The 27,099-nt window shown below is 36.4% G+C and overlaps 1 protein-coding gene across 3 annotated transcripts in view; it reads right to left on the minus strand.

Moving 5' to 3' along the window:
* Positions 1 to 15,020: 15,020 nt before the first annotated feature.
* Positions 15,021 to 27,099, minus strand: part of UGT80B1 (UDP-Glycosyltransferase superfamily protein) — a 48,931-nt gene continuing 36,852 nt past the window's right edge. For all 3 annotated transcript variants that reach the window (XM_010262670.3, XM_088887038.1, XM_088887037.1), the window contains 5 exons: positions 24,531 to 24,633; positions 17,847 to 17,923; positions 17,432 to 17,479; positions 16,836 to 16,985; positions 15,021 to 15,473 (listed from right to left, as the gene is read on the minus strand). In XM_010262670.3, coding sequence (XP_010260972.1) covers positions 15,273 to 15,473; positions 16,836 to 16,985; positions 17,432 to 17,479; positions 17,847 to 17,923; positions 24,531 to 24,633 — 579 coding nt within the window. In that variant the 3' untranslated portion in view covers positions 15,021 to 15,272. The remainder of the gene's footprint in view (positions 15,474 to 16,835; positions 16,986 to 17,431; positions 17,480 to 17,846; positions 17,924 to 24,530; positions 24,634 to 27,099) is intronic.

Raw genomic sequence — 27,099 nt, forward strand, 5'->3', positions numbered from 1 at the left:
GTTTGTTAAGCCAATTAAATAAACTCAAACAAATATTCGATTCAGCCACTTATTTGTTTCTTTACATTTGTTTTTTTTTTTTTTTTGATTCCTGGTTTGGCACCTATTGAAAATATACACGAGAATCAATTTGCGGAGTGGCTTAAATCGAGGAGTGGCTTGAACCTATAAATACCAGTTCATGACAGACGCCAAGTAGAGACTTGACAAGGCAGTCCACAATCAGTCTACATTTGACCTTAAAAGCTAAGTACTTCCTTCTTTGCTTTACTTATTGATCACCTGTGTGTGCTATTTCTATTATGGCAAGTAAGGCTATTATTATTGAATTAAGTAAAACTGAGAAGTTAAATGACACTAATTTTTCTACTTGGAAGAGAAGGATTAGACACAGTCTTGCTCAAAATGATTTGGATTACTTATTAGATACTGATGTACCTGTAAATCCTATTGAAAATGCTTCTCTTGTTGAGATTAGAAAATATGCTAAGTATGAGAAAGATAATAAAATTGCTCGTTCTACTATTTTGACTTTTATGGAACCTGATGTTGAAATCTTATTTGAAGAACATAAAACACCAAAACAATATTTGATGTTGTTACTAAAACATATGGAAAAGTAACAGAATCTTATATACAGCTTCTCATTGAAAAATTTTATAGTTTTGAGATAAAGGAAGAAGATTCCATTACTGATAGTGTTAATACAATGACTGTTACTGCTAAAGAATTGGCTACTGTTGGTAATCCTATACTTGACAAAATTCAGGTTTCTACTATTCTACATAATTTACCTAAATCATGGGAACAAGTAGTAATTTCACTTAATTTATCCGGTACAACTGTCACTATGCAAAATTTACCCATGTTACTTGCTATTGAAGCCGAGAGAAGAAATAAAAAGAAGAATTCCCATGCCTTAGTAACTAGTTCTACTCCACCTGAACCGTTTAAATTGGGTGAGAAACCCAAACCCAAGTTCTAAAAGGGAAAGGGTAAATGGTTCAAAAAGAATAATTTTAACAAAAAGAAGAAAATAAATTGTTATAATTGTGGAACTCCGGGTCATTCCAAATACCATTGTCCTCAAAAAAAAACAAAAGCCTGGTTTGAACTCGTGGTGGATTGACTCCAGATCATCTCAACATGTTGCAAAATCAAAAGAATTCTTTACTGATTTGAGAGAAATGCAACATGGTCAGCACAAGCTTTTCAGGGGAAACAATTCTTATTGTGATGTCTTAGGAGTAGGAACCATAAAAATCCCTGTAAAGGATGGAATCAATTTCATTTTGTCAGACACTTTGTATGTTCCTACTCTTAGGAAGAATTAGATTTCTGTACCTCGACTTGATGAAAATGGTTTTGAAGTCCATTTTAGGAGTGGGAAGGTATCTATAGGAAAACATGGAAAAATTCTGTTATGGGGGGTGAGAAAAGATGGTTTGTACTGACTTTCTATTAATAATAATATTTCTACTATTTCTACTTATGTTGATTGTGCTTTGTCGATTTAGACTCTTACAAATGGCATTTGAGGCTTGGACACATAAATAGTGACAAATTAAAAGGATGTGTGACAATAGTTTGTTACCTCGAATGAACATAGCTTTTAAAACTTGCGAACCTTGTTTGCAAGGAAAAATGCATAGAAAACCATTTGGAAAAGCTAAGAAATCTGAAGAACTCCTAGAAATCATTCATTATGATGTTTGTGGACCACTTAATGTGAAAACTCATAGGAAGATGGAGTACATTGTAACTTTTATAGATGACTTTTTAAGATTTGGCTTTATTTATTTATTAAATAAAAAATCTGATATTCTAGATAAATTCAAAGAATTCAAAACCTTAAATGAAAACCAAACAGAAAAGAAAATAAAAATATTTAAGAGTGATAGGGGTGGAGAATACATTTCCGAACTATTTGATAGTTTTTGTTTAGAAAACGGAATTATACACCAATTAACTATTTCTTACACACCTCAGCAAAATGGGGTGACTGAAAGAAGAAATAGGACCCTCTTGGACATGACTAGATCTATGCTAAGTCATTCGAACTTAGGTACCAATTTTGGGGGGAAGCTTTATCTATCATAGTTTACATACTAAATAGAGTCCCTACAAAGATTAATAAACTAACTCCCTATGAACTCTGGACAGGTAGAAAACTTGATCTTACAAATCTAAAAATATGGGGATCTACTACCTATGTTTGGGTACCTAACCAACTTAGAAACAAATTGGATCCTAAAAGCTTTAGAGCAACATTTATTGTGTATTCTAAAACATCAAACGGTTATAGATTTGTGAGACACAAATCTGATGGTTCCCTTGAACTAGTTGAAAGTAGGGATGCTGAATTTTTAGAAGATGAAATTGATCCTAACAATCCTAAGAAGTTGGTTGACCTTTTTGAGATAGAAAAAAGAAAAGGCTGTTGAAAGTCCTATTGACTTTGAACCTCCTAATTTGGACATAATAACTAGAATACAAAGAGAAAGAGTTCCCTCTTCTGGATATAAAGACTTCTACTCATTTCAAAATGATTATGTAACAGATTGTGAAGCTGATCCAAATTTTATAGAGGCAATGACTTCTACTGATCATGAAAATTGGAAAATAGCCATGGACGAAGAATTTGACTCAATGGTTAGGAATCAAGTTTGGGACTTAGTGGAACCACCCAAGGATAGGAAAGTTATAGGGTGCAAATGGATACTTAAAAGAAAGTTAAAACCTGATGGGTGAATAGATAAATATAAAGCAAGATTGGTGGCAAAAGGCTACACACAAAAAGAATGAATTGATTTTGAAGAAAACTATTCCCCAATTGTTAGATTTACATCTATTAGAATAATACTTGCTATGGTAGCCTATTTTGATTGGGAACTATTTCAAATGGATGTAAAAATTGCATTTTTAAATGGGGAACTCAATGAAGACATGTATATGCAACAACCAGAAGGGTATATAGTAAAAGGGGAAGAAATAAAAGTGTATAAACTAAAACAATCATTATATGGATTAAAACAATCTCCCCATATGTGGTATTACACTTTTCACAATGCCATTATAAAACTTGGTTTTGTTCCAAATACATTTGATCACTGTGTATATGTCTTGAATAGTGGGAGCTCCATTATATTACTATCTCTTTATGTAGATGATATCCTAATTGACAGAAATGATAGAAAAAACAAAGGACTGGCTGAAATCCCAATTTGAAATGAAAGATTTAGGAGATGCCTCATTTGTTCTTGGGATATAAATAGAAAGAGATAGGAAAAATAGAACACTTTCACTATCTCAAGAAAAATATATAGATACTATTCTTAAAAGATGTAGAATGGATGAGTGTAATCCTGATGACACACCAATAATTCAGTCCACAAAATTGACCAACGATATGTATCTAATGACTAAACAAGAAAAAGATGAAATGGCTAAGAAACCTTATGCTCAAGTAGTGGGCAGCCTAATGTACGCCATGTTGTGCACTAGGCATGATTTAAAGAGAGTTTTTAGATATCTCAAAGAAACTAAATGTACTAAGCTAACATATTGTTGTGATAACTTAAAAATATTAGGATATTGTGATGCTGATTTTGTAGGGGATGTTGACAAAAGAAAGTCAACTACTGGATATGTCTTCCTTTTTGAAGGAGGAGCTGTTTCATGGGCCAGCAAAAAGCAAGGATGTGTTGCAAAATTCACAATGGAGGTTGAATTCATAGCTTGCAGTATAGCAGCCTCAGAAGCTGTATGGATAAAGAGGTTTCTAGAAGACTTCAAAATAAGAGAATTGCAAAGTGATCCAGCACAAATATATAATGACAATGAAATTGCAATTCAGATGATAAAGAATGGCAAAATTGGCCCCAAGGGAAGACATATAGAACTTCGGTACAGATATTTATTTGATATCTACCAAAAGAAGGAAATCCAGGTAGACTATGTGCCTACAAAAGGTATGCTAGCTGACTCATTTACAAAGGTTATTGCAGGTGATACTTTCAAGAGGCACATTTACAGTTTGGGTCTCAAATACTAGCAAATGTCTCTGGCATAAATGGCCAAGTGGGAGATGTTAGTGTGAGTGGCCAGATGCCCTCAAATGGATAACCTTGGTGTATGGATAAATCCTACGGCCGATGGCTCAGCCTACACCAATGGGTAAAAATGTTCCTACTGCTAAATAAAGCATAGGTCTTATTCTCCACTTGTGTTATTTACTGTTACAGCTTGATTCACTCTTATTGGATAAACATACTGTTGCCATGTCAGCTCCACTTGCTTGATATGATCAATGGTTTGGCTAGGTAGTTGAGAAAGCTTGGGCAGAAAATCCTATCTAGTGGGAACACTTGTCTCTGACTTAACGGACTGAATAGGTCCAAGTACGCCTAAATCCATGCTGCAGAGATTTGTTACTGTTAGCACTCTAACAGTAACTTTCTTAAACGTTAGAAGAAGCACACACACACATGGTTCTGTTCTAGAGAAAGTGTGAATTTCAACTCTGCTTTGCAAGGAAAAATCCATTTTGGATCTTAGTCAAGTTGGGTCGGATCTGTATTCTTTGGCTCAGTGTCAGAGCGTCAGTCAAGTGTTTCATTTGCCCACTATCAATCTGCTGTTGAATGATCAGGGACAAACAAAATTGGCCGGGTTATCATTCCTTAAATTATGTCCTGCTATACGGAACCAAGCTTATTCAACCTGAAACGCATGCAGAAGCCCTCTAGAAGATATTGAGCTCCTCTCTTTCCTTTTTTTTTTCTCTTCCTATCTGATTTATTTTTTCTCTCTAAATCTTTTTTCTGATTTTTTTATTTTATTTCTCATATAAACTATTAGTAAGAAACTCTGCATATCCATGTGAAAAAAAAAGCCTATGAGAGCAATTTAAGGAGGCAAGTTTCCACTATGATTCATATTGTAGTCTTAAATAATCCAACAAATCAATAACAACTATTCATATTTTATTTCAGAAGAAAATTATTCATGTGGTTGGTTGTCTTAGATTTAATCTGAATTTTATAGTTATGCTTAAACTATTTTCTCTTTCTTAAAGTGATCATTATATATTGAACATAGCAACGAATCAGGCTTTCATCATATCTTTTATGGAAACTAATTCTAAAATTTGGGCATGGGACCGACATGAGTTTTCTCAATTGGTTGTTTCTTTTGGATGCTACAAGACCCTACGAGTGAAGATTCTCTATATAGAAACCAAGGTTTTTAATACCGATTCTAAGAATGAACCGGTCAGGGCTCTGGTTCCTAAGTCGAACGGTCGGCCTGTTTTAACAAAAAAATAAAAAAATAAAAAATAAAAAACAATCAAAACTGTTGAACGATTCGAACGGTTTAACCGCTCGGATTAACGATTTACTGACCAAATCAACGTTTTTTGCAAATATCCGGTTTTAGGGAAAAATGGAACCGGTCACCTAATTGGTTTCTAGTTTTTCCAATCCGACCGTCTAATCCAATCCGATTTTAAAAACCATCATAGAAACAAACTATAGAGAAATCTTGTTTTGATTTATTTTGTACAATTATAAAACAAGCTTTAGTTCTATTTGTTTAAGTTTAAAATGAAAGGTCTTTTATGGACTTGAGTGAAAGAAGCAAGTCAAAATTTTCATTAAATTGGAATTCTATAATAGATAGGTTGATTTTGATGTTGCTTTTAATCTCATGTTATACAAAAGACTCTTTGGCCATTTAAATCCTTTACTGTTACCAAAGAAAAAAAACTGTTCCCGTTATTGTTGTTGTCCCTAATAATCGGAACAATCAATTTTGTAATGTACTTGTGTACAACCTACTAGGTTATATGATTTGATTGGGCTTACTGTCTATTGGTGGAGAATGAATAGTCTTAAAATACATTACACTGAAGTACTGAGTGAGGAACGTGATTGAATCTTTCCAACTAATCAGGGTAATCTCATTTTTGGGCATTCTATTATAGGGGTTTTTATAATTCAGTCCACCCCTAAGTGGAGCTAAGATTTTCTAGGGGTGGACTGAATCCTGCCCGTGGATTGATGCCAAATTCATGGGCAGGATATGGTTTATAAAGGGGTTACTAGTATAGTAGGAGGGGTTGTAAAAAAAATTAAAGGGGATTGCAGTCCAAAAATCTATATATTATATGTCTCCATTATCTTAATATAAAGGGTAAAATATAAAAACTTTTCCTAAAGTTTCATTATTTTGATGTAAGTGTTGTAAGGATGGTGTGAGGATAAATTTTGTGAGGAATCCAGTCTCAACTACTTTAATATCATATGTTTCCTTAATACGTTACTTAAATATTCCCATTCCAAAGGTAATTGTTTGTTTGTTTGTTGGAATAAGAAAAAGAGAGAGCACTTTATATATATAAATCGATAAAAACATTTCCAATATATATGTAGGAATTGAAGAAACATTTAATTAATGAATTATTTAATTAAATGAGAAGAGATGGCATTGATATAATTGGTATCTGTTGGAAAACTTTGAAGCTCATTTTGTGACAAGTAGATTATTTCCAATGAAGAGAGATATTAATTCACCACTGTAGCTGCACAGGGCTCAAGTGGGAAAACTTATTAAGAAATGAGAATAACCCACATCCCACGATTTAATTAATTATCAGCCAGTAATTTGCAGGTAGACAGTGAAGGCATATTACTCCTTGGTATTCAAGGCCAAAGATTAAGAAAAAAGTCCAAAAGTCTCTATATATGTGACCATTATCAAGTCTAAATCACTCTGCTTTGGTGTTATCTATAAATAGAAGGGGGTTGACCAGCAGAGAATCATGTGGAAGTTAAGGGAAGAAACCAAATTGTAAGACATATGCATGAGGCCTGTCATAAATTCAAGATCTTAGACCCGGAGCAAGGGAGATCTAATAGGTTAATCTATTGCAATTATGCTTGCTTCCTACTTAATTTGTGTGACTCTACCATCTTTCTTGGGCAAGGATTTATTCCAGCTGATAGGATCCTGGATTGGATTAATCGAATTGTTTCTTTACATGGTCTTAACTCTTACGAATGCAGATTCTTTTAGTTGTAATGGTTCTCTGTTCATGGTGTGAGGCGCTATCAATTAAAGTGGATTGAAATTGAACACCCTCTACAAGGGAACCATGTGATGCAGGGGTACCATTCCCCCTTTTCTGCTTCCGATATATGGTTGTATGCTGAAGGTGACAGGTAGGTTATTTTGGGTGTGGCATGGGTGTTTTGGAAGCAGAGCTTCAATCCACCCTAGGAGCTTTTTCATTTGTTTTGTAGAAATCTCAGCAGCGCAGCTGAGTATTACGGCCTTGTTGTGGCTATTAATCACTGTCTGACTCCCTTATGGGGTTGATGAATGGTACAACATCACACCAAAGGTTCTTCAAAACCACACCACCGCTAGAATAATTCATCCAACACACCAGCTGAGCTAAGCTACCCCTCGGTTGATAAAAATGCCTTTTTTTATTTGGGAGCTTATCAAATGGTTGTATTATAAACATTTTGATGATATTACTTTTTAATTGCAAAGCAATAATTAGTAAAGTGATATAATATGAAGGGGGTAGTGCTGCAATGCAATAAAAGACAAATTGTGTTATATATATCCCAAACCCCAAACCCAATAATGCATGAACCCATCGACATTATAAATAAATTAATTAATTAATGTTAAAGATAATATAGATTTATAAGAGGATCAATGACCCCTTTTAAATAACTAATAATGTCTTCATACTTTTATTAAAGACATTTGATGAATCATTGATACTATTGCATGATAAATCAAGTGATTCCAGATTACGGAATAATCAGCAACCCACTGGTAATACATTTCCAACATTATTACCAAAATCGAGATTGTTGGAGGACAGGTCCAAATGTTTGAGATTGTTGGCTTTGCGTAGAGCTGCATATGCATACATTATAATTAGCAATGTTAATAAACTAATTAACATTGCTGTCATCTGTTAGAAGATTTCGACTTAGATCCAGCGAGAGATTTTTGGCTCCACACAGTGCTAAGACAACACACCACCAAAAACAAGTTAAATAAAAGCAGAGTATGATTGTCAATAAGAGTAGTTCGACAACAAATTCAACAATTACTCACTTGTTAACAGTGAGGAGGAGATGTGACGTTGATTCCCACTCAAGTCCACTTGTTCCAAGGAGGGGAGAGCACGCCCTACACACACTCAGGGAGTCCATCATCGCCAAGATTGTTATCACTCAGGTCCAATGTCTTAAGATTGTGCAATTGGCATAATGCTGTACAAGTCAATAAATATATAAATATTTTTAATACTAATTAATTTAAGCATTGTTTGAAATTAATTTGAAGTAGAAATATTGAATGAGTCGATTGTGATATTTAACCGCGCAGGCTGTCGGCTGTTTAGAAGTTCAGCACCCCGCATTTTGGTTGAAAACAGATTTAATCGTTACTAAAAAGACGCACAAAGCCCATTTTGGGCTATTGTCGGGAAGTTTCAAATGGGGTTTTTCAACTTTTTTTTATTACGTCTTCAGATTAATAAGATTACTGTTTTTAAAACTGAACTGGACTGTCGGACCAGAAAAATTGGGAACTGGTCAGGTGATTGGTTCCGTTTTCCTTCAAAATCGCTTTTTTTCTCAAAACCGTTGATTTTGGTCAGCAAACCGTTGGACCGGCTGGTTAATCGTTCGAACGGTTTTGACCGTTTTCCAATTTTTTAATTTTTTTGTCAGAATGGGTTGGCCGTTCGGGTCGAACGGTCGGGCCATTCGAATCGATAACCGGACCCCTGATCGGTTCGATCACCGGTTCGTTTTTAAAAATCATAAATAAGATCATAATACAAAAACTTACATCATCTTTTGGCTATCAAATTTGCCAAAAAATCTTTCAAAAAAGGTATGCCAAACAACACGTAAATAGTAAATTAATGTACGTACATAAAAATATTAGAAGCAAAAAATTACATTAATTGCGTATGTACCTTCTGGCATAATCCAACCATTTTCCTAGTACTGTACCATACCTCACATAAGAAATATCAATCCCAACCACCGGGGATAGAGTAGAAGATAAGTCGCACGCCACCCCTTTCCATTTACCACAATCATCTCCTTTATCTCATTTATCCATTATTGACAACACTTGTGGATGATGATGATTGAGTAGCGAGTCTCTGAGTTGTAAAAGAACCATCCTTTCGTCCTCCATACAGTAGTACCTTTTTTGGGCTTGGATGATTGAGTAGTGAGTCTCTGAGTTGAAATACAACAACATCATCTTCTTATACAAACACCAACTACACCTCATCTCCATCCTTCTCTGTTTAATTTGCTGCTATTTGGTTAATATATATGTAGCCTAAAGCTAGCCTTAAAAAGGAGGGAATTTAATTATTAGCCGAGTCAATTCTGAAGTCTTTAGTCTTCAACTACGAGTCAATTTTGTATGAACGGGTTGTTTTATTGGGAGAAGTATGGATAGGTCCAATGCAGATTTCTGAATTTTACTGTAAAACTTAAATATTTAAAATATTAAAAACCCTCACTTTATAAATTAATGCCCGCCCATAAATTAATATCAATTTCGAGCTGACACCCACCTCAACTGTATTTTGGGCCTAAAAATTTTGACCCTGAACTCAACCGTCATTCTCCCTTTATTATTCACTTTTCTATTCGACAGATGTGGGGCGGCATTGCACTATATAGTCAATTTGTAAATGCGCGTGCACCATTTAGTCAATTTAAATGTAACGTGCGGAAATGTAAGACTTCTCTTTGTTTCGTGGAAGTAAGTTTCTCAGCGCTGATGATATTTAATCTACATTCTTTCAGGTCCTCATTGTTTATACATGCAGAGACATTAATTTCTCCCTTCGCATCATCAATTGGAAACATTGCACTGAAAAATTACAATGTAGGAAATGAAAGGTTTTGTTTTCGTTTTTCCTCGCGACATGATATGTCAAAAGATTTAATGCAATGGAAATTAAAATGAATAATCTGATGAAATTGGTCTTTATAATCTGGTAAAATTCAGAAGAAAGCACTGCGAGATAGGGCTATAATCGGTCTAACTTGGATCCATTCTAGTCCGGATCCAATCCATTTAGTATGTGAGTAAGAAAAACCAAAGAAAAAAACTTAATTGAATCGAAAATTTCGGTTAACCGAAACCAACCGATACACTTATATTTTTATATATTTATATAAATTTATGCATATATTATATATTATAAATTAATAAATATGTATTATATATAAATATATATTTATAATTAATAATATTATTTATTATTTAAAATATAATTATATATATCTAGTTTTTTATTATATATATTTATAATATATACTATAAATATAAAAAATCGATGGTTAATCGAACCAGTCAACCAGTTAATCAATCGGCTTCGGTTATTGGTTTCCCAAAACCAGTAATACTGGTTTGGTTTAAAAAATAGGTCAATTTTGGTTACCAGTTTTCCAAAAATCGATAATACCGGTTTGGTTTTAAAAATAGGCCCACAATTCAGTTAACCAAAACCATGAGCACCCCTACCAAATCCTATATGAAGTTTGAATTCGCTTTATAATGTTTAAAACAAAGGAAATTCAAAAAGTTAAAAAAAAAACAAATGCAGATTCTAAGCTCTAGATCCATATTGTATAACGAAGCATCTTGTTGAAAGGATGTTTCTCCTAGATAGATAGAAAGGAGGTGCTGAGGTGATAACTAGGGATGTCAATGGGTCGGTTTTGGTACGGGTTTGTCTCAACCCTAACCCGCCCCTATAATGCCTCAACCCGAACTCGACCCACCCACCTTAAAAACACATAATTTTTTAACCCGACCTGACCCTATAAGGTCTAACCTGATACTGACCCGACCTAACTCGTAGCATTTCAATTGTATTTTTTTAATACATTTTGAAGACCTAAAATCTATTAATCCAAGTTAGGAAATTGTTTCATAGATTCTAAGGTGTTACTTTTCCCATTTAAAAAAAAATAAGAAAATCAAAACCAACATGTAAATAAATTTTAAACTTTTAGGGTATTAGAGTTAAAAGCCAAAACCTGAACCCAACTCGAGTTGAAGAATCAAAACCCTAACTGACCCTAAAGCCAAATATGTTGACCCTAATCTAACCCTATAGAGTTGGGTCAAACAGAGTTTACCATTTAACCCGACCCATTGACATCCCTAGTGATAACATAACTAGCCACATAAATAATAAGGATAAACTGTGATCTTCCCATATGGAACTTCAGCCCTGTTTGGTTCATTGGAATAGGAGTCTAGAATTGGAATCGGAATGGCTAACTGTTTAGTTGGGTAGAATCGCAATCCTATTCCCATTCCTTATGGAATGGCATTTTTCCATTTGAGGCTGTTGGCATTTTCCCATAACGATGACAAGTTGAGATATCGCTTGAGCTCGTCAAATGCAAGCTAACACTCCTTGGTCCATTGGAAGTCTTTAGCTTTTTAATGACTTAGAAAAGGGGTATGCACTGTCATGCTAGTTTGGACATAAAGCAATTAAGGGTGGTGACTCAACTTGTGAGTCTTTGGACTTTCTTAACAGACCTCAAAGGTTGTATATCCAGGATTGCCTAGATCTTCTCGAGATTGGCTTCGATACCACGTCGAATAACCATGTAATAGAGGAACTTACCCGACTTGATGCTGAACACACATTTGTTTAGATTGAGCTTCAAGTTGTATTTTCTTAAAACATTAAACACATCGATAAGATCGACAATATGCAAACAAAAAAATTTACTCTTAGCGACCATGTCATCTACATAAACTCATACTTTATTTCCAATTAAATCATAAAAAAAAATCTTATTAACAAGTTGCTGGTAAGTCAAGTCACCTCGGCATTCTTAAGGCCAAAGGGAATGACCTTATAACAATACAAGTCAGTCTTAGTTACTGTGGTAGTTTTCTCCTGATCTAAAGGATCCATATACATTTGGTTGTATCCTAAGTAGGCATCTATGAAGCTAAGTAACTCAAACCCCAAGGTGACATCTATCTATCGATTTGTTATAGGGAGTGGAAAGCTATCTTTCAAATAGGCTCTATTAAAGTCGGTATAATCAATGCATAATATGTGCCACTTCCCATTTGCCTTTTTGACAAGCACTACGTTGACTATTCAATTCAGGTACTCTACTTTTTTTATGAATCTAGCATTGAGGAGCTTCCTGACCTCCTTGCCAAATGTCCTCCATGAACATTCAAAACTTACATATAAATACCTTATTGGTTGGCCCCACATAACATATATAGGGCCACCCATTAATGCACCTTTTGTGAGACGTCAATACTTGACTCCAAATATTTTTATAAAACCATATTGCCACACAGGTTATATGACAAAAACGTAAAAACCAAAACCTAGAAATTTTCTAGGTTAAAGAGATGGACGATGGAAAAAAACCAAAATTGTGAATCAACATTGTTAACCTTAATTGATGAACTCAATACAAAAAGAAAGAGAAGGGCAGCTTGTTCTTTCAGCTGGAACCTGGGTAAGTCCTTATAAAACCAACCAATGACTCATTCTTCAGTTCCAAAAAATTCCACCGAAACTGAAATAGATGAACACTGACAAAAATTCTCTTTCTTTGTCTAAAGACTCTAAACAGGATTAGTTAAATACAACAAAGAAACAAAAGAAAAAATATGTTTTTCTATTTCTTTTTCCTTCCATCGCCCATTATTGGCAAATGGGGATGTTTATAAATGATGGTTTTGGTGTAGGTTCAATCATTCGTTGAGCTCTCTTTTCCTATGGTTCTTTTCTTGTTGGCTGTTACGTCCGATGGTTGACTCCACTTGAAGCAACCGCTTTCTTGAGTCTCCCTTTCAATTATGCTAATGAACAAGCCCCATTTCATTACAGCTCATCTTATTGTGATTTGATGAGGAGTCTTAGTTTGGAATTAAGAGGTTTAAGTAGTTTCAGATCAGGGATAATTCTAGGGGCAAGTGGATGGTTGATTTTGACGAAATGAGATCTGGGTTTGGAGAAGTTATGGTTCTTCAAATCTAGAATCTAGAACATAGATCTGAGTAACTCTGCAATTGGATCTTGAACTGTTGCTAATGATGGCACAAATTCAAATACTAGAAGACATAGTGAAGTTGCTCTTGGCGTCACTGTATAGAATCTGAAATATAGATCTCATGAAAGCTCTACATGCCCAGAAATGTAGACCTTCAGATATGAAGATTGAAAGTCCACCACTCCAATTTATAAAAAGAAATTGCGGCCCCGTTAGCAGTCTTTCGGCTGTTTACAAGATGGGCAGACTGAGTCTTTTTCCATTTGAATCGTAATAGATTTAGATTTAGTCGCCAAAAGTCGGTGTATCGAAAAGACGTCATTTTGAGTTGATTTCGGGAAGTTCCAAATGGAGTTTTTTGTGTCTTTCTTGCGTAGAAAGACACGAAAATATGCACAAAAAGACGTGTAATAGCCAAATTAGCTTCGAGCTGTTCTATAATGGGCTAATGGGCTCATGTTGGACCAATATCCAATCCACAGACAGCCCCCTAATCACAATCACGATGATTGGTTTAGGCAATATGATTTGCCTAAGATTTCAGTTTTCTAAAAAATCCTTACTATAAACCCCAGAAAAGAAAACTAATTTGTCCTACACTGATTTAAGGGGGTTCAGATGTAGTAGGCACGTTAGGTAAGCACAATGAGTGAGCATGTAATAACTGTGTGACACATGTCCCAGTTAATGTGCCTTTCATCCAAACGTTTTTGTTCTATTAGACAGAAATTATCCATTATTTTATTATCTTTATCAAAATAATTAAAAATAAAAAACAATGAAAAAAGAAAATGTAAATGAGTCCCAACTCCCAACTCAGTCTCAATATCTAGATGGCCATTATTTAAATGAGAGCTCTGCGTGATGGTTCCTCTCTCACATCTATGGATGTGAGTTTTCATTTATTTCTCGTCATATCTGTGTTTGTTGGAGAGGTTTTTTGAGAGACAACGGTTTTGATCCGGGCCTATGAAGCATATTTGGGATCTTTGGTTCTATTCATTTTAATTTTCGTTTTCCCTCTATTCTTTTTCTTATTTCTGTTGGGCCTTGGTCGAATTTGTGTGTGGTGTGCCTTTGGGGTTTGCCATGAGTATCCATTTGTTTTGTAGCCTTTTCCGACGATCTTCAAGTTCTCTCTGGCAACGTTCATGCTCCAACTGTTTTGGTTTCTATAACGACATGAATGGATGGTTTTTTTACACATTTTACGTCCCTACAGTTACAAGTTACATCTTTTGTGCACTTTTGACTTTCTGTGGGGCTCATTCCATAAATGTTTGGACGGTGGAGCGTCAAGGAGAGTTTTGTAACAGGAGGCAATCTTGGACCTCTCCAGCTTTCACGTTTTCAATATTGCCATGGATTGGGTGCTATGGTACATGTTTTCTCTATACCCCTTGAGGGTTTTGCACAGTTATACAGACTCATTTGGTAGGGAGACACACTTACTGGCTTCACCTCTGTTAGAGGCATTATCTGACCTTTTTGGCGTTTCCTAAATTTATGTCAGGAGATTTTTCAAGTTGTTTTTTTCCAATGCTCATGATTACCTATTTCTGTCTCAGCACGCTTAGGGTATATTTAAGTCAATTAATAAAAACTCAACGTATAATTAATTCTTTTACCCTAAAATAAACTACCGTGCTACTTTGGTTGCAAAATGCAACTCTAAATTGATTAGATTTTACATTTACAAAAATATTAAAAAAGGGTCAAGAGTTTACAAGTAAATATATCCTCCGCATTGGTTCACCAATTGGCTTGATTCAATAATGGACCAAAAATTCTCCAGGCAGGGCTAAAGAAAACAAGTATTTCGAGTACAGAATTCTGATGAAACAATAAGTTATGAAACCTTCACCAATTGGATATTTCAGAACTGAATAAGACCAAGAAACCCGCATAATGCAACTGTGACAAATTATTGCTACTTTAAAGTTTAAACTGAGAAATAATAACGGCATCAATCACTTCTAAAGACATGAAACCTCAATACATTTAACTTATGCTATGCTAAATGGAGAAAACAATATAAATATGGATATTTTACTTATTACAAAATGAATGGAATACCAGAGCTGACTGGCCTAAAGAACAAGACGTATATCTATACAACACGTAAATCACCCAGGTCAAAGGAAAAATAATAAAAGAATATTATGATGCACAAGGTAGGCAGCACCATTTCTCAATTAGCAGAAATAGCCACTGCAAAGGGTTCGGTTGGTCATCTTCCTCTGAGGCTGCATTAGTCATCGGTAGCTCTGCTGGTAAATGCCGGTGGAATGCGTCAACTGCTGCTGCAACTCCATCCTCATTCTCTATCTTCTGTGCTAATTCTGCTGCTTGTGACTTCACCTGAATAAATAAATAAATAAATAATAAATAAAGAGAAGAAAAGATAAAGAAACAAAACACCGCCTAATACCTAATATAGGTGCAACATATGATAAGAAAACCCTAATTCTTTCGACTGGAAACTTTAAGTATGCAATGAGTAAGCTCCAATTAAAGCTCAACGCCTCAACCATATATTCATTTGGGACATTATAATTTAGGGAGGTCCTCCTCCTAAGGTACCCTCTAAGCCAAAAGAAGTTTAGGCTTTATATTCACATTTTCCATATGCAGTTTCCACTTTTCACATTTCATTCTCAAAACAAAAAACAAGATCAATCCAGTCTTTCAAGGTGCAGGACAGCTGTGAAATTATTGGTTTATTCAACTGACACTATCAAATCCCAATTCAATAAGCCACTTGTGAAACCGAAACCAGAGAAAGCAAAGAAAACAATGTAAATAAACAAACACACACACAGAAGTTTTACATGGTTAAATGGTTGCTTACATCAGTGGATGAACCCTAGAAAATTTCACTATAACCTCAATTACACACAGAAGTTTTACAGAGTTCTTTTACTTATAAACCCTAATTCAATCCCCAAAGAGAATATATAGCAGTTGTAAGGTCATTTGGCAGCAAGTGGAAAACGGATTTGTGTTACTGGGAAAAACTAGAATGAACAAAGGCAACTAAAGCTGGTCACACCAACCCCAAACTTTTAGGTGGCTATTGTAAACCGAAAAAGAAAAACATTTTTTGAAAGGATTAGGGATGACTTAATATGTATATGGAGACACTCTTTTTGGCAGAGACAGAAAGTGCATAAAATAACAAAAATAACTATATATGGACAGGGTACAATCAACTTTATCCTTCAGCTACCATCTCATAGAACCCACTCCCCCCCCTCCATACACACACACACAAAACAATGTCTAGGCAAGTGTGTACAATGCACTCCTAGAATACAGCACCCTAAAGAATCTAAGAATAAAAAGATTCCAGTACCAACCTAGATGAAGGGAAGCTTGTCATATACCAAAAGAGAAAAAAAAGTGCTCATTCAGAACTAAATTCAGTTCCAAACATGGAATTTCAGTTGGTATTTACTACTAGTGCTACTACAACTATTTTTATCATACCAATGTAAGTGTAAAGTTTTTCCCCAATACAAATCTGCCAATCAGCACAGAGTCAAATTTGTCATAAAAGATTCAATAATGTCCAAAGAAATGTTTACACTTCCACTTGATTAAACTTGCACTTCAGATTCAAATATGCAAAGAGAGGAAATCGACTGTTGTAAGCAATTCAATAGTAATCCATTTCTAGATAAATTTAGCATGATTTGGCATATGACGACTACATCAAATTACCTCTGGCTGGAGCATAAATCTTATAGCATTTGAAAGGGATTCCACATTGAGCTCAGTTATAGGTATTGGTCTGGGTCCCAGCCCTATTTGATGAACCCTTTCACCCCAGAAGAACTGATCTCCAAAGAATGGAACAATGGTTGTTGGACACTGATAACAAAATAAATTGGCATTAGATCATATATCATATATTTAGCTAGGATAATTAAAAAGAAATAGATTTCAGAAAATGAAATTTAACGAAACATCAGATGGCATAATTGCGTAGTTAATCCTTCAAAAAGAAATTTCTCTCTTCTTAACATAATGCTAAAACTTGCTTTAGCAAGTGGCCTCTCATTCTCATCAATGCAACTTTTTTTCTGATTTCTTTTTTCTGAGAACTTTTATCGAAAAACAGAAAACACCAATTCCAACAAACCAACCTTTCCACTGTCTCTAAATCACCGCATGCAATACATGCGTTTTCTACATGTTGATAAGTAACTTAAAAATGCCAAAAACACCACTTATTCAAACAATCTGAAGCATCAAATCGAACAAACTCAAAAAGTACATCAGAAACATGATAATGAAGAATTTTTAAGAAATATTACCCCAGCCCTTAGCCCCGTTGCAGTTGTACCAGCACCACCATGATGAACCTGTATATTTACAACAAAAAGGGATTCCAATTATTATATTTGAGAAGTCAGGATATGTTATTAATCAATTATTGATCTTTCCTCTCATGCAAACAAATTCAGATAAAACATCTCTTAATTTCAGAACCGTCATATTGTGGATCAGAATTAAACAGTATCTTGTAGCAGAACAAGAGACCACAAAATTAAAGCTATTTCAAATGGAATAAGAAAGAATGAAACATTACTTCTTAATAATTAAGATGTAAAATATCTCACACCAATATTTAAATTCATGAACATGCTAGAATTAATATATTCTTTCCAATAAATTTCAAATCCATGCATGCCACGGTGTCAAACATAAAATGTACATTTTAAAACTCACCACTGCAGAGCATTGAGGAAATAACCAATCATGAGGGCAATCCTCAAGAAGGAAAACACTGTCAGGAACCTCTAGAACTGCAAATTACAATCTCAGTTAGGGAAGAAATGCAGTTCAAAAATAAATAATGCAGTAGGATTAGAATTTAAGATAATAAATTGAAAGCGAAGTTTGACAATTAAATATATCCATCTATATCTCTACTCATATAGAATGATGATGGCCAGTCAAACAATTTTCTTTTTAGGATACTAGTTGAATGGCACGCATAAAATGCACATGCAAGAGGGGAAGGAGGGAGGGTCTGGAGGGAGAGAGAGAGAGAGAGAGAGAGAGAGAGAGAGCTAGGGGTGTAAACAGATTGAATTCAAATTCAAATAAGCAATATCCGAATTCAACTAATTATTTTTGGTATTTAATATTATTATATATAAAATAAATATTTTATTTATATTCAGTATATAAATACTTAAATTTATCTAATATAATTTAAATATTTTATATAATATAAAAGAATTATATAATCAACAAACTTGGATATTTATCGAATTGAGTCAGGTCATATCCAAATTTGACTGATTAAGATGTTCAAATTATCTGAATTTGATGTCAAATCTCAAATTCAAAATCGGATTTTCAGATTTTCATATGGTGGTCTGTATGTGAAGCCAAGGAAAGTATTAGCATTATATAATAAAGATTTTTTAATAAATATATTATATAGTGTTAGAGTTAGCCGAATAAGGGTAGATTAGTCAACTCACCTTGGTTAAGTTATGAGCTTATGTGGCAGTCTTATTAGAGGTTCTCTGTCCCATACTTAAGTAGGGGCAGTTTAGTCCTTGTACATTTAATTAGAAGCCTAATCACTATTAAGAGGTCGACTGATAGGGTTTAGCTATCAGGTTCGACAGTTCTTTCATCTTCTTCTTCTTCCCCTTCTCTTTCTTCTTCTCCTTACTGGTTCGGACTACTGTAGCTACAGTAGAAACATGGTATCAGAGCGTGACAACTTCAGTTCGTGACAACTTCAGTCCGTGCTTCAGTTCTCTCCTTTTCTTCTCTGGGCTGTCAATGGAGAAAAGTGGTTCGTCCCAAGCCTGAAACATCACAGCTCTTCTTTTTTCTGGTGCACAGAACCTCCTTTCCTAAGAAAACAACTTCAGCAGTGAATGGTTGGCTGAAGCTCTCAAACGAAGGTTGGTTATCTCTCCTCTGTGTGCTGTTGGTATTTCTGGGTTGAAAATCTTCAAGAACTTGAGAGGACTGATCAGAACCTAGAGAACTAGGTTGGTTGTTGCCCTGGTTCTTGGAAAAATTCCAAGAACAGGCTGTGTTTACAGTGACCAAATGGTGTAAGGGCTGCTACTGTAGGTGGCCGAATGGTGCAAGGTGTAATGCAATGGTACTAGTTGAGTTTTTGTTGGTCTTGTGGTGCCCTCTTAAAAGCGTTAAAGCAGGTCTGTATTGTGTGTGACAGCTATGGCTGTGTGGTGGTGCTTGTGATGCACAAACTCTGTTGAGTAGTTGTAAGAGAGCTTGCATGTGGTTAGTAAGTGCTGAATTAATGTCGGTGTAGTCTGTGTTTTTTTTTGTGAAATCAGTAGTGGTGTGGATAAGAACAAAGGCGTGTGTATCTATCATTGTGTTTAGGGACTGCTGTAGGTTCTGGAACATCAAACTCTTGACAGCAGCACTTAGTTGGTGATTGGGAATTCAGATTAGAGGCAGCATTGAAAGAGTATCATGGCAGCAATGGGAGATGGCTGTAGTGATCAGAAACCTAGTGTGGTGGTTTCCTCTGACTATCTAGGTGTACAGATGACCTCAATTAAACTGAATGGTGAGAACTATGTTCCATGGGCCAAGTCGGTGGAAGTTTTTCTCAAGGCAAAGAGAAAAGTGAAGCATGTGAAAGAAGATAAACCACCGGCTGACTCTCTAGGGTTTGATGATTGGGAACAAGAGGATGCTCAAATCATGGCATGGCTATGGAACAGTATGGAACCCAAAATAAGTGCCAACTTCATGTTCTTAGATACAGCTAAGGACATATGGGAACATGCCAAGAAGTTGTATTCTGGGCAAGATAATACTACAAGGGTATATCAGCTCTATTAGGAGTACTTTGGTCTGCAACAAGGAAATAAAACCCTAGAAGAGTACTATGCCAGTATGAAGAACCTCATAAATGAACTCAATGTCTATCATCCTCTCACTCCAGATGTTAAGGTTCAGCAACAACAGGGGGAACAACTAGATGTCACAATGTTCTTAGTGGGGTTGAAATCAGAGTATGAACCAGTTAGGGCCCAAATATCGGAGGGCTCTACCCTTCCTACACTTGAGGAAGTGTTTGCTCGGCTTCGTATGATTTCTTTGGAACAGACAGAGAATCCCACACAGTCTGATAGATCAGCTTTTGTGACAGCCAAAGGAGGTGGACGTGGTACGAAAGGGGGAGGACATGCCTCCCGAGGAGGTCGTGGTGGTGGTCGTGACTCAGGGGGAGGCCGTGGCAAAGAAAAAGGCAGCTCTACAAGGAAGTGTACCCACTGTGGCAGGGAAGGACATTCTGTAAATTTCTGTTATGATCTTCATGGTCGCCCTCCCTCTAAATGGGCCAATCATGCTGTTGCTGGTGGGGTTGATGTCAATGATAATCAACAGGCAGACTAACTCCTTCCACATCTACATCTGTTTCCGGAAGGGAGATGGTGAGTGTACCGCGTGATGAGTATGAGCGGTTCCTTCAGTCCACTTCACAGCACACTACTGCTACTCTTGCCCACTCGGGTATAGCTTGCCTGTCATCTAAAACCTCTCCTTGGATTATTGACTCTAGAGCTTCTGATCACATGACCGGGACTCCAGGTGTGTTCTCTTCTCTCTCTAAAACTTCCACATCTCAAACTGTTACCCTTGCCAATGGTTCCTCCTCTCCCATCTATGATGTTGGCAATGTTGACATGGCTTCTCTTTCTTTATCATCTGTTCTATATGTCCCTAAGTTTCCATTCAATCTTATGTCTGTTAGTAAATTAACCAAGACTCTTAACTGCTCTGATACTTTTTTCCCTTCCTCTTGTGTTTTTCAGGATCTCAGGACGGGGAAGAAGATTGGTGGGGGGCATGAAGCTGGTGGATTGTATTACCTTGACAGTGGTGGATCGTCAGTTGCACTTCAGACTTCACTCACTCCTCTACAGTGGCATTGTCGACTGGGACATTCTTCTCTCAAGGCACTCAAGATACTAGTTCCGTCTTTGAGTCATTTGTCAGTGTTACAGTGTGAGTCATGTCAGTTTGGGAAACATCATCGTGTTTCCTTCAGTCCTAGAGTTGAAAGTCGTATGTTGAGTCCTTTTGCTTTGGTTCATTCAGATGTTTGGGGCCCGATCAAAATAGAGTCTTATAATGGTTACAAGTATTTTGTCACTTTTATTGATGATTGTTCAAGAATGACATGGATTTATTTAATGAAAGAAAGGAGTGAATTATTTTCCATTTTTCAAAAATTCCATGCTGAAATACATACACAATTTGGTGTTCCAATCAAAGTTCTTCATTCAGATAATGGTCGTGAATATTTTCTAACTTCCTTTCAACAGTATTTAGAACAGCATGGCATCATTCATCAAACTTCTTGTGCATCCACTCCTCAACAGAATGGGGTGGCTGAACGGAAGAACCGTCATCTCCTTGAAACAGCTCGGTCTATTCTTCATCATATGAGTGTTCCTAAACGGTTTTGGAGTGATGCTGTACTTATTGCGTGTTTCCTCATTAATCGGATGCCCTCCTTTATTCTTCATGGTCGGTCTCCCTTCTCTACCTTGTTCCCCACCTTGTCTCCCTTTCCATTAACACCTCGTATCTTTGGCTGTGTGTGCTTGGTTTACAATCTGAGTCCTGGAATAGACAAGTTGGATGCACGCTCCATTAAGTGTGTCTTTCTTGGCTACTCTCGGACTCAAAAAGGGTACAAGTGTTACAATCCCATTACTCGGAAGTGCTATGTCTGTCCTGATGTCACCTTTTTTGAGTCAGTTCCCTTCTTCTCAGGAACTGAAGCATCTTCGTCTCCACCTTTACTTCCTCTTCCTCTTCCTCTTCCTCTTCCGGTCAGTGATCCCGTTCCGGGTGTTCCTGTTGGAGTTGACTCGTCACCTCATCCAGTGCAGATCCCTACTGAACGACCACCAATTCGGCAAGTGTATACACGTCGAACAACACCGGCCCCTCCTCCAGCTTCTACCTTGTCTACGGATCCTATCGTTGCTCCTATTGCTTAACCTTCAGGACTTGACCTACCCATTGCCTTACGGAAAGGTAAACGTAGTTCTACTCTCCATCCCATTTCCAATTTTGTTTCAGTATCTCACATTTCCGCCTCACATCGCCAGTTTGTTTCACTATTGTCATCTATTTCCATACCTAACAATGTCCAAGAGGCTCTTAGTTCACCTGGGTGGAGGCAGGCAATGGAGGAGGAACTCTCTGCTCTTCAGCATACTCACACGTGGGAGCTCACTACTCTTCCTCCTGGTAAGCATGTTGTGGGTTGTAAATGGGTGTATACTGTTAAATACTTGCCAGATGGTAGTGTGGAGCGTCTGAAAGCCAGACTTGTTGCTAAAGGGTATTCACAGTTGTATGGAGTGGACTATATGGAGACCTTCTCTCCAGTGGCTAAGATTAGCTTTGTCCGTGTGTTAATTTCCCTGGCAGTTATGTATGATTGACCCTTATTTCAACTTGACATAAAAAATGCCTTCCTTCATGGTGACCTTATAGAGGAGGTATATATGGAGCAACCACCTGGGTTTGTTGCTCAGGGGGAGGCTAGTAAGGTGTGCAGACTGAAAAAGGCAATTTATGGGTTGAAACAATCACCTCGTGCTTGGTTTGGGAAGTTTAGTGAAGTGGTGAAGAATTTTGGAATGAAACAATGCCAGGTTGATCACTCAGTGTTCAGCTATGACTCAGAAGCTGGAAAGATTTTATTAGTGGTCTATGTGGATGATATTGTCATAACTGGCAGTGACAAATTGGGGATCGACAAACTCAAGGTCTTTCTGCAAAATCATTTTCAAACAAAAGACCTTGGGACATTGAAGTATTTCTTGGGTATAGAAGTTGCTAGATCAAGACAAGGTGTAAACCTGTGCCAAAGAAAATATGTTCTCGATCTATTGGACGAAACAGGACTGTTAGGTGCAAAACCGACTGAAACTCCTATGGAACCAAATGTTAAGTTGAGTAGTGATACAGGGGAAATATTTGATGATCCTGGAAGGTATAGATGACTAGTGGAGAAGCTGAACTATTTGACTATCACGAGACCAAACATCTCCTTTGCAGTCAGTGTGGTGAGCCAATTTATGCAGACGTCTCGTATATCTCACTGGGATGCAGTTCTTAGAATTGTAAGATATTTGAAGGGAGCTCCGGGCCGTGGGCTATTGTATAAACCAGGAGGAAAACTTGAAGTAGTTGGGTACACGGATGCAGATTGGGCGTGCTCTGTGTCTGATAGAAGATCTACTACAGGTTACTGCACATTTCTTGAAGGAAATCTTGTGACGTGGAAGAGTAAAAAGCAGACGGTTGTGGCTAGAAGCAGTGCTGAAGCCGAGTACAGAGCCATGGCACACACTACATGTGAATTAGTGTGGTTGAGGAATCTCCTACAAGAAATCGGGTTCCACATGGATAAACCTATGAAGTTGTACTGTGACAATCAAGTTGCGCTCCATATCTCATCCAACCCTGATTTTCATGAGAGAACAAAGCACATAGAGATTGATTGCCACTTTGTGAGGGAGAAGGTTCTTACTGGAGAGATAAGCACAGAACATGTAAGCTCAGGTGATCAGTGGGCAGATTTGTTTACAAAAGCCTTAAGCTCAGGGAGAGTGAACTATATATGTAACAAGCTGGGATTATATGACATATATTCTCCAACTTGAGGGGGAGTGTTAGAGTCAGCCGAATAAGGGTAGATTAGTCAACTCACCTTGGTTAAGTTATGAGCTTATGTGGCAGTCTTATTAGAGGTTCTCTGTCCCATACTTAAGTAGGGGCAGTTTAGTCCTTGTACATTTAATTAGAAGCCTAATCACTATTAAGAGGTCGACTGATAGGGTTTAGCTATCAGGTTCGACAGTTCTTTCATCTTCTTCTTCTTCTCTTCTTCTTCTTCTTCTCCTTCTCTTTCTTCTTCTCCTTACTGGTTCGGACTACTGTAGCTACAGTAGAAACATATAGTAAAGATAAAAAAGAGATATCACATGAAAATCAATGTGAGCTCTATAATAATTTTATGGAGAAAACAAGGGAAAGTTGTGGAAGTCAGAACACAAGGACATGAACTGCATGGTAAAATTAAAACAGAATAATGTGCAATCAAGTAAACCTTAATTCAAGCAGAATTTACAGTCTAACCATCTAAGACAGAAGCAAGCTTATGTTCTAAAACCAATCAACAGAACTAATAATGGGTAGAAGGGCAAGTAACTGCCTAAAATAAGTGTCAATGCCAAGAAAGGCCAAAAAATAACCAGCAACTGATATAAATAATGTATTCTTACATAGAGCACACAGAGAGCAAGAGGCCCATCAAAAGTAATAAGAACTTTTTTTAGGAAAAGTAATAAGAACATTGAAATTAAGGGCACTTACAGATCCCAAGATCTCCCCAACCCCGATCAATTATACCCCTTTGTCCCGTGCACTCCAATGCCTCCAAAATAATATTTGTAGTCTTCCTGCCATCTTCAAGAGGCTTAACAAACAAGCATGATTTTCAATTAGAAACTTCCTAAATAGTAGATATACGTTTATATTAGTAAGGAAGTAAACCTAAAAATATCAGTATTAAAGAAACATTCTATCAAAAAAGTATGAACACAACAAATGTAAGTTGCAAATCTCATATTGATAATGCAGCAATATTAACCTATCAATACCTATCTGCATGATGTATTATCAAAAGAAGAAGCCAAATGGAGAAATTTCAAAATTTTAGGGAAACTTTCAAGGTAGGACAGAAGAGGCACCAATAGAATTCAAAACTGCCATATGAGTCACAGCACATAAGCAACTTGGCAATTTTTTATCAGTAACTGTAACATTTATTAAAGTTTAAAAGAGAAAAACAAAGAAGTACAAATTGGATGTGGAGATAAAACAGCCTATCTCCAATGCCGAACTGCTTTAAACTGATCCCAAAACATTTGAAGCCTCTCAACCACTTGTTTTACCAAAGAGTCAGCCCAAAACAACAAGGCGGTTTTGGGGGGATTGCCTAATTGCATTGCCTCAAATATTGTAGAAAATGAGCTCACTGCCTATTAGGTGTACGCCAAGGTGATGAGGCAGGCATTGAAGCATCTAAAAAAGCTAGGCAGACACATTTAAACATGAACAACATATTTTAATTGGTTGACTCATTCTATTAAACTAAACATGATTTAGCAAACAATTATTAAGTATTAACAACTCTGAACTCTTATATTTTCTGCACCTATTTCCGTTTTATGCTTGAAGATTCTTTTCTTTTTTGGGAATTTTTATGCTTCAAAAACTAAATTAAGATCATTTAAACAAATTATGTGAATGTTTCAATTGAGGAAAATTATGTGAAAACTTACCTTAGTGGCTGTTTGGTATGGAAATACTTATAATATCCATTAGTTTTTTTTTTCTTTTTTGAGAATGAGTAAAGTATACTTTCATACAAAAAGAATTCCCATACCACCAAACCCCTAGAGTTTACAAAAAATATTATCATAAACAAAAAATGTACTATGATTAGAGCTGTTAAAACTTCAGTGTGCTGAAAACCAGGAATGTAGCTTGCCCCATATTTTCTGCCAAACATCATCAGCTGAACATCCCTTTCTCTGAAATACCTTTCATTCCTCTCCTGCCATATTACCCAAAAGACAACCCCTAGAATCATTTGCCATATAGTTTTTCCTTTCTTACTCAAACCTTGCTCTCAAAGAACCATTCAACCTAAAAGCTTAAGCTGTTAAGTGAGGTCCTTGAATAGGGGTTTTATTCTCTATCACTTGCAAATACTTGCTTTCCAGGAACGTCTGCACAGATTCAGGGCAATATATCCAACTATAAAAAATCTTAAGAATTTCTGTCCAAATGTCATACATGAACCTGCAATGAAGCAACTAGTCTACCCATTCCAACTCCTCATTGCAGAGAACACTATAAAGAATCAAGCTGCATCCCTCTCTTCAACAGATCATTTTTTTTTTGCCCAATCAATAACTGTAACTTTCATTAAATGATTAATGATGGGATATTCTTGCATCACACTTTTCTGATACCTATTCATTTTCATGCCTTACCAACCTGTTAGACTTTACTGATAACTGCCCCGACTTCTCAACTGTCAACACCCTTCTATCCTCTATTAGGAGCCATTTGTAAATCAGTCTTTGCAGAAGGTCTAAAAGAGGCTCCACCTCCCAATCATTTAAGGCCTTCTGAATTGAGAACTCCAAACACACCCCCCACTGGTAACCTGCATATAGTCAGCCATCCTTGCCTCTTTATCCATGGAACTCTCAAATAGAGAAGGAAGAGCATCCTTGAGAGGACTGTCCCACACCAAACATACCTTGAAAATTTTACCCTGGTTCCATTTCCCACCTCGTACCTGATTTCATTGGCAAAATAACTGTAGCTTGTTTCTATGCCTTTGAGCCTTTCCACACCAAGCAGCCATAAGATTAGTTTTTAACCCTCAGCACACAGCCCATACTGCTTGCTTTATATTTAGCTTTGATCACACTTCTCCACAAACCACCCCTCTGCTCCCCAAACCCCCAACACCATTTCCCCAACAGAGCAATGTTCATTTCCTTGACCATTCAGATCCCCCCCCCCCCACACACACACCTTTCTTATGATTGCAAACTTTTTCTAATTCACCATATGAATTATTGAATTATTATTGTTCATTAGTTTACTTTTTAATGTAGTAGCTTCATTGAACTACTATGCAATGTTATATTTTAAACATTGAAATTAATATATTTTTAAAGTTGTTATTTGATGAATATTGTTGCTAACTGTTAGTACAGATGACCGTTGGTTATTATGCAAAAGAGAATACAAACTTAACATGTAGGGGTTTTTTACTTGCAACAAGAATGAGGATGACAAAACTCAGAATGAACTTGAGAAAGAAAGAAAAGTAAGAAAAAGGAAATATATTATTGGTGAT

The sequence above is a fragment of the Nelumbo nucifera genome, chromosome 5, assembly GCF_055504915.1.
Source record: "Nelumbo nucifera cultivar China Antique chromosome 5, China Antique-T2T, whole genome shotgun sequence".
NCBI lineage: Eukaryota > Viridiplantae > Streptophyta > Magnoliopsida > Proteales > Nelumbonaceae > Nelumbo > Nelumbo nucifera.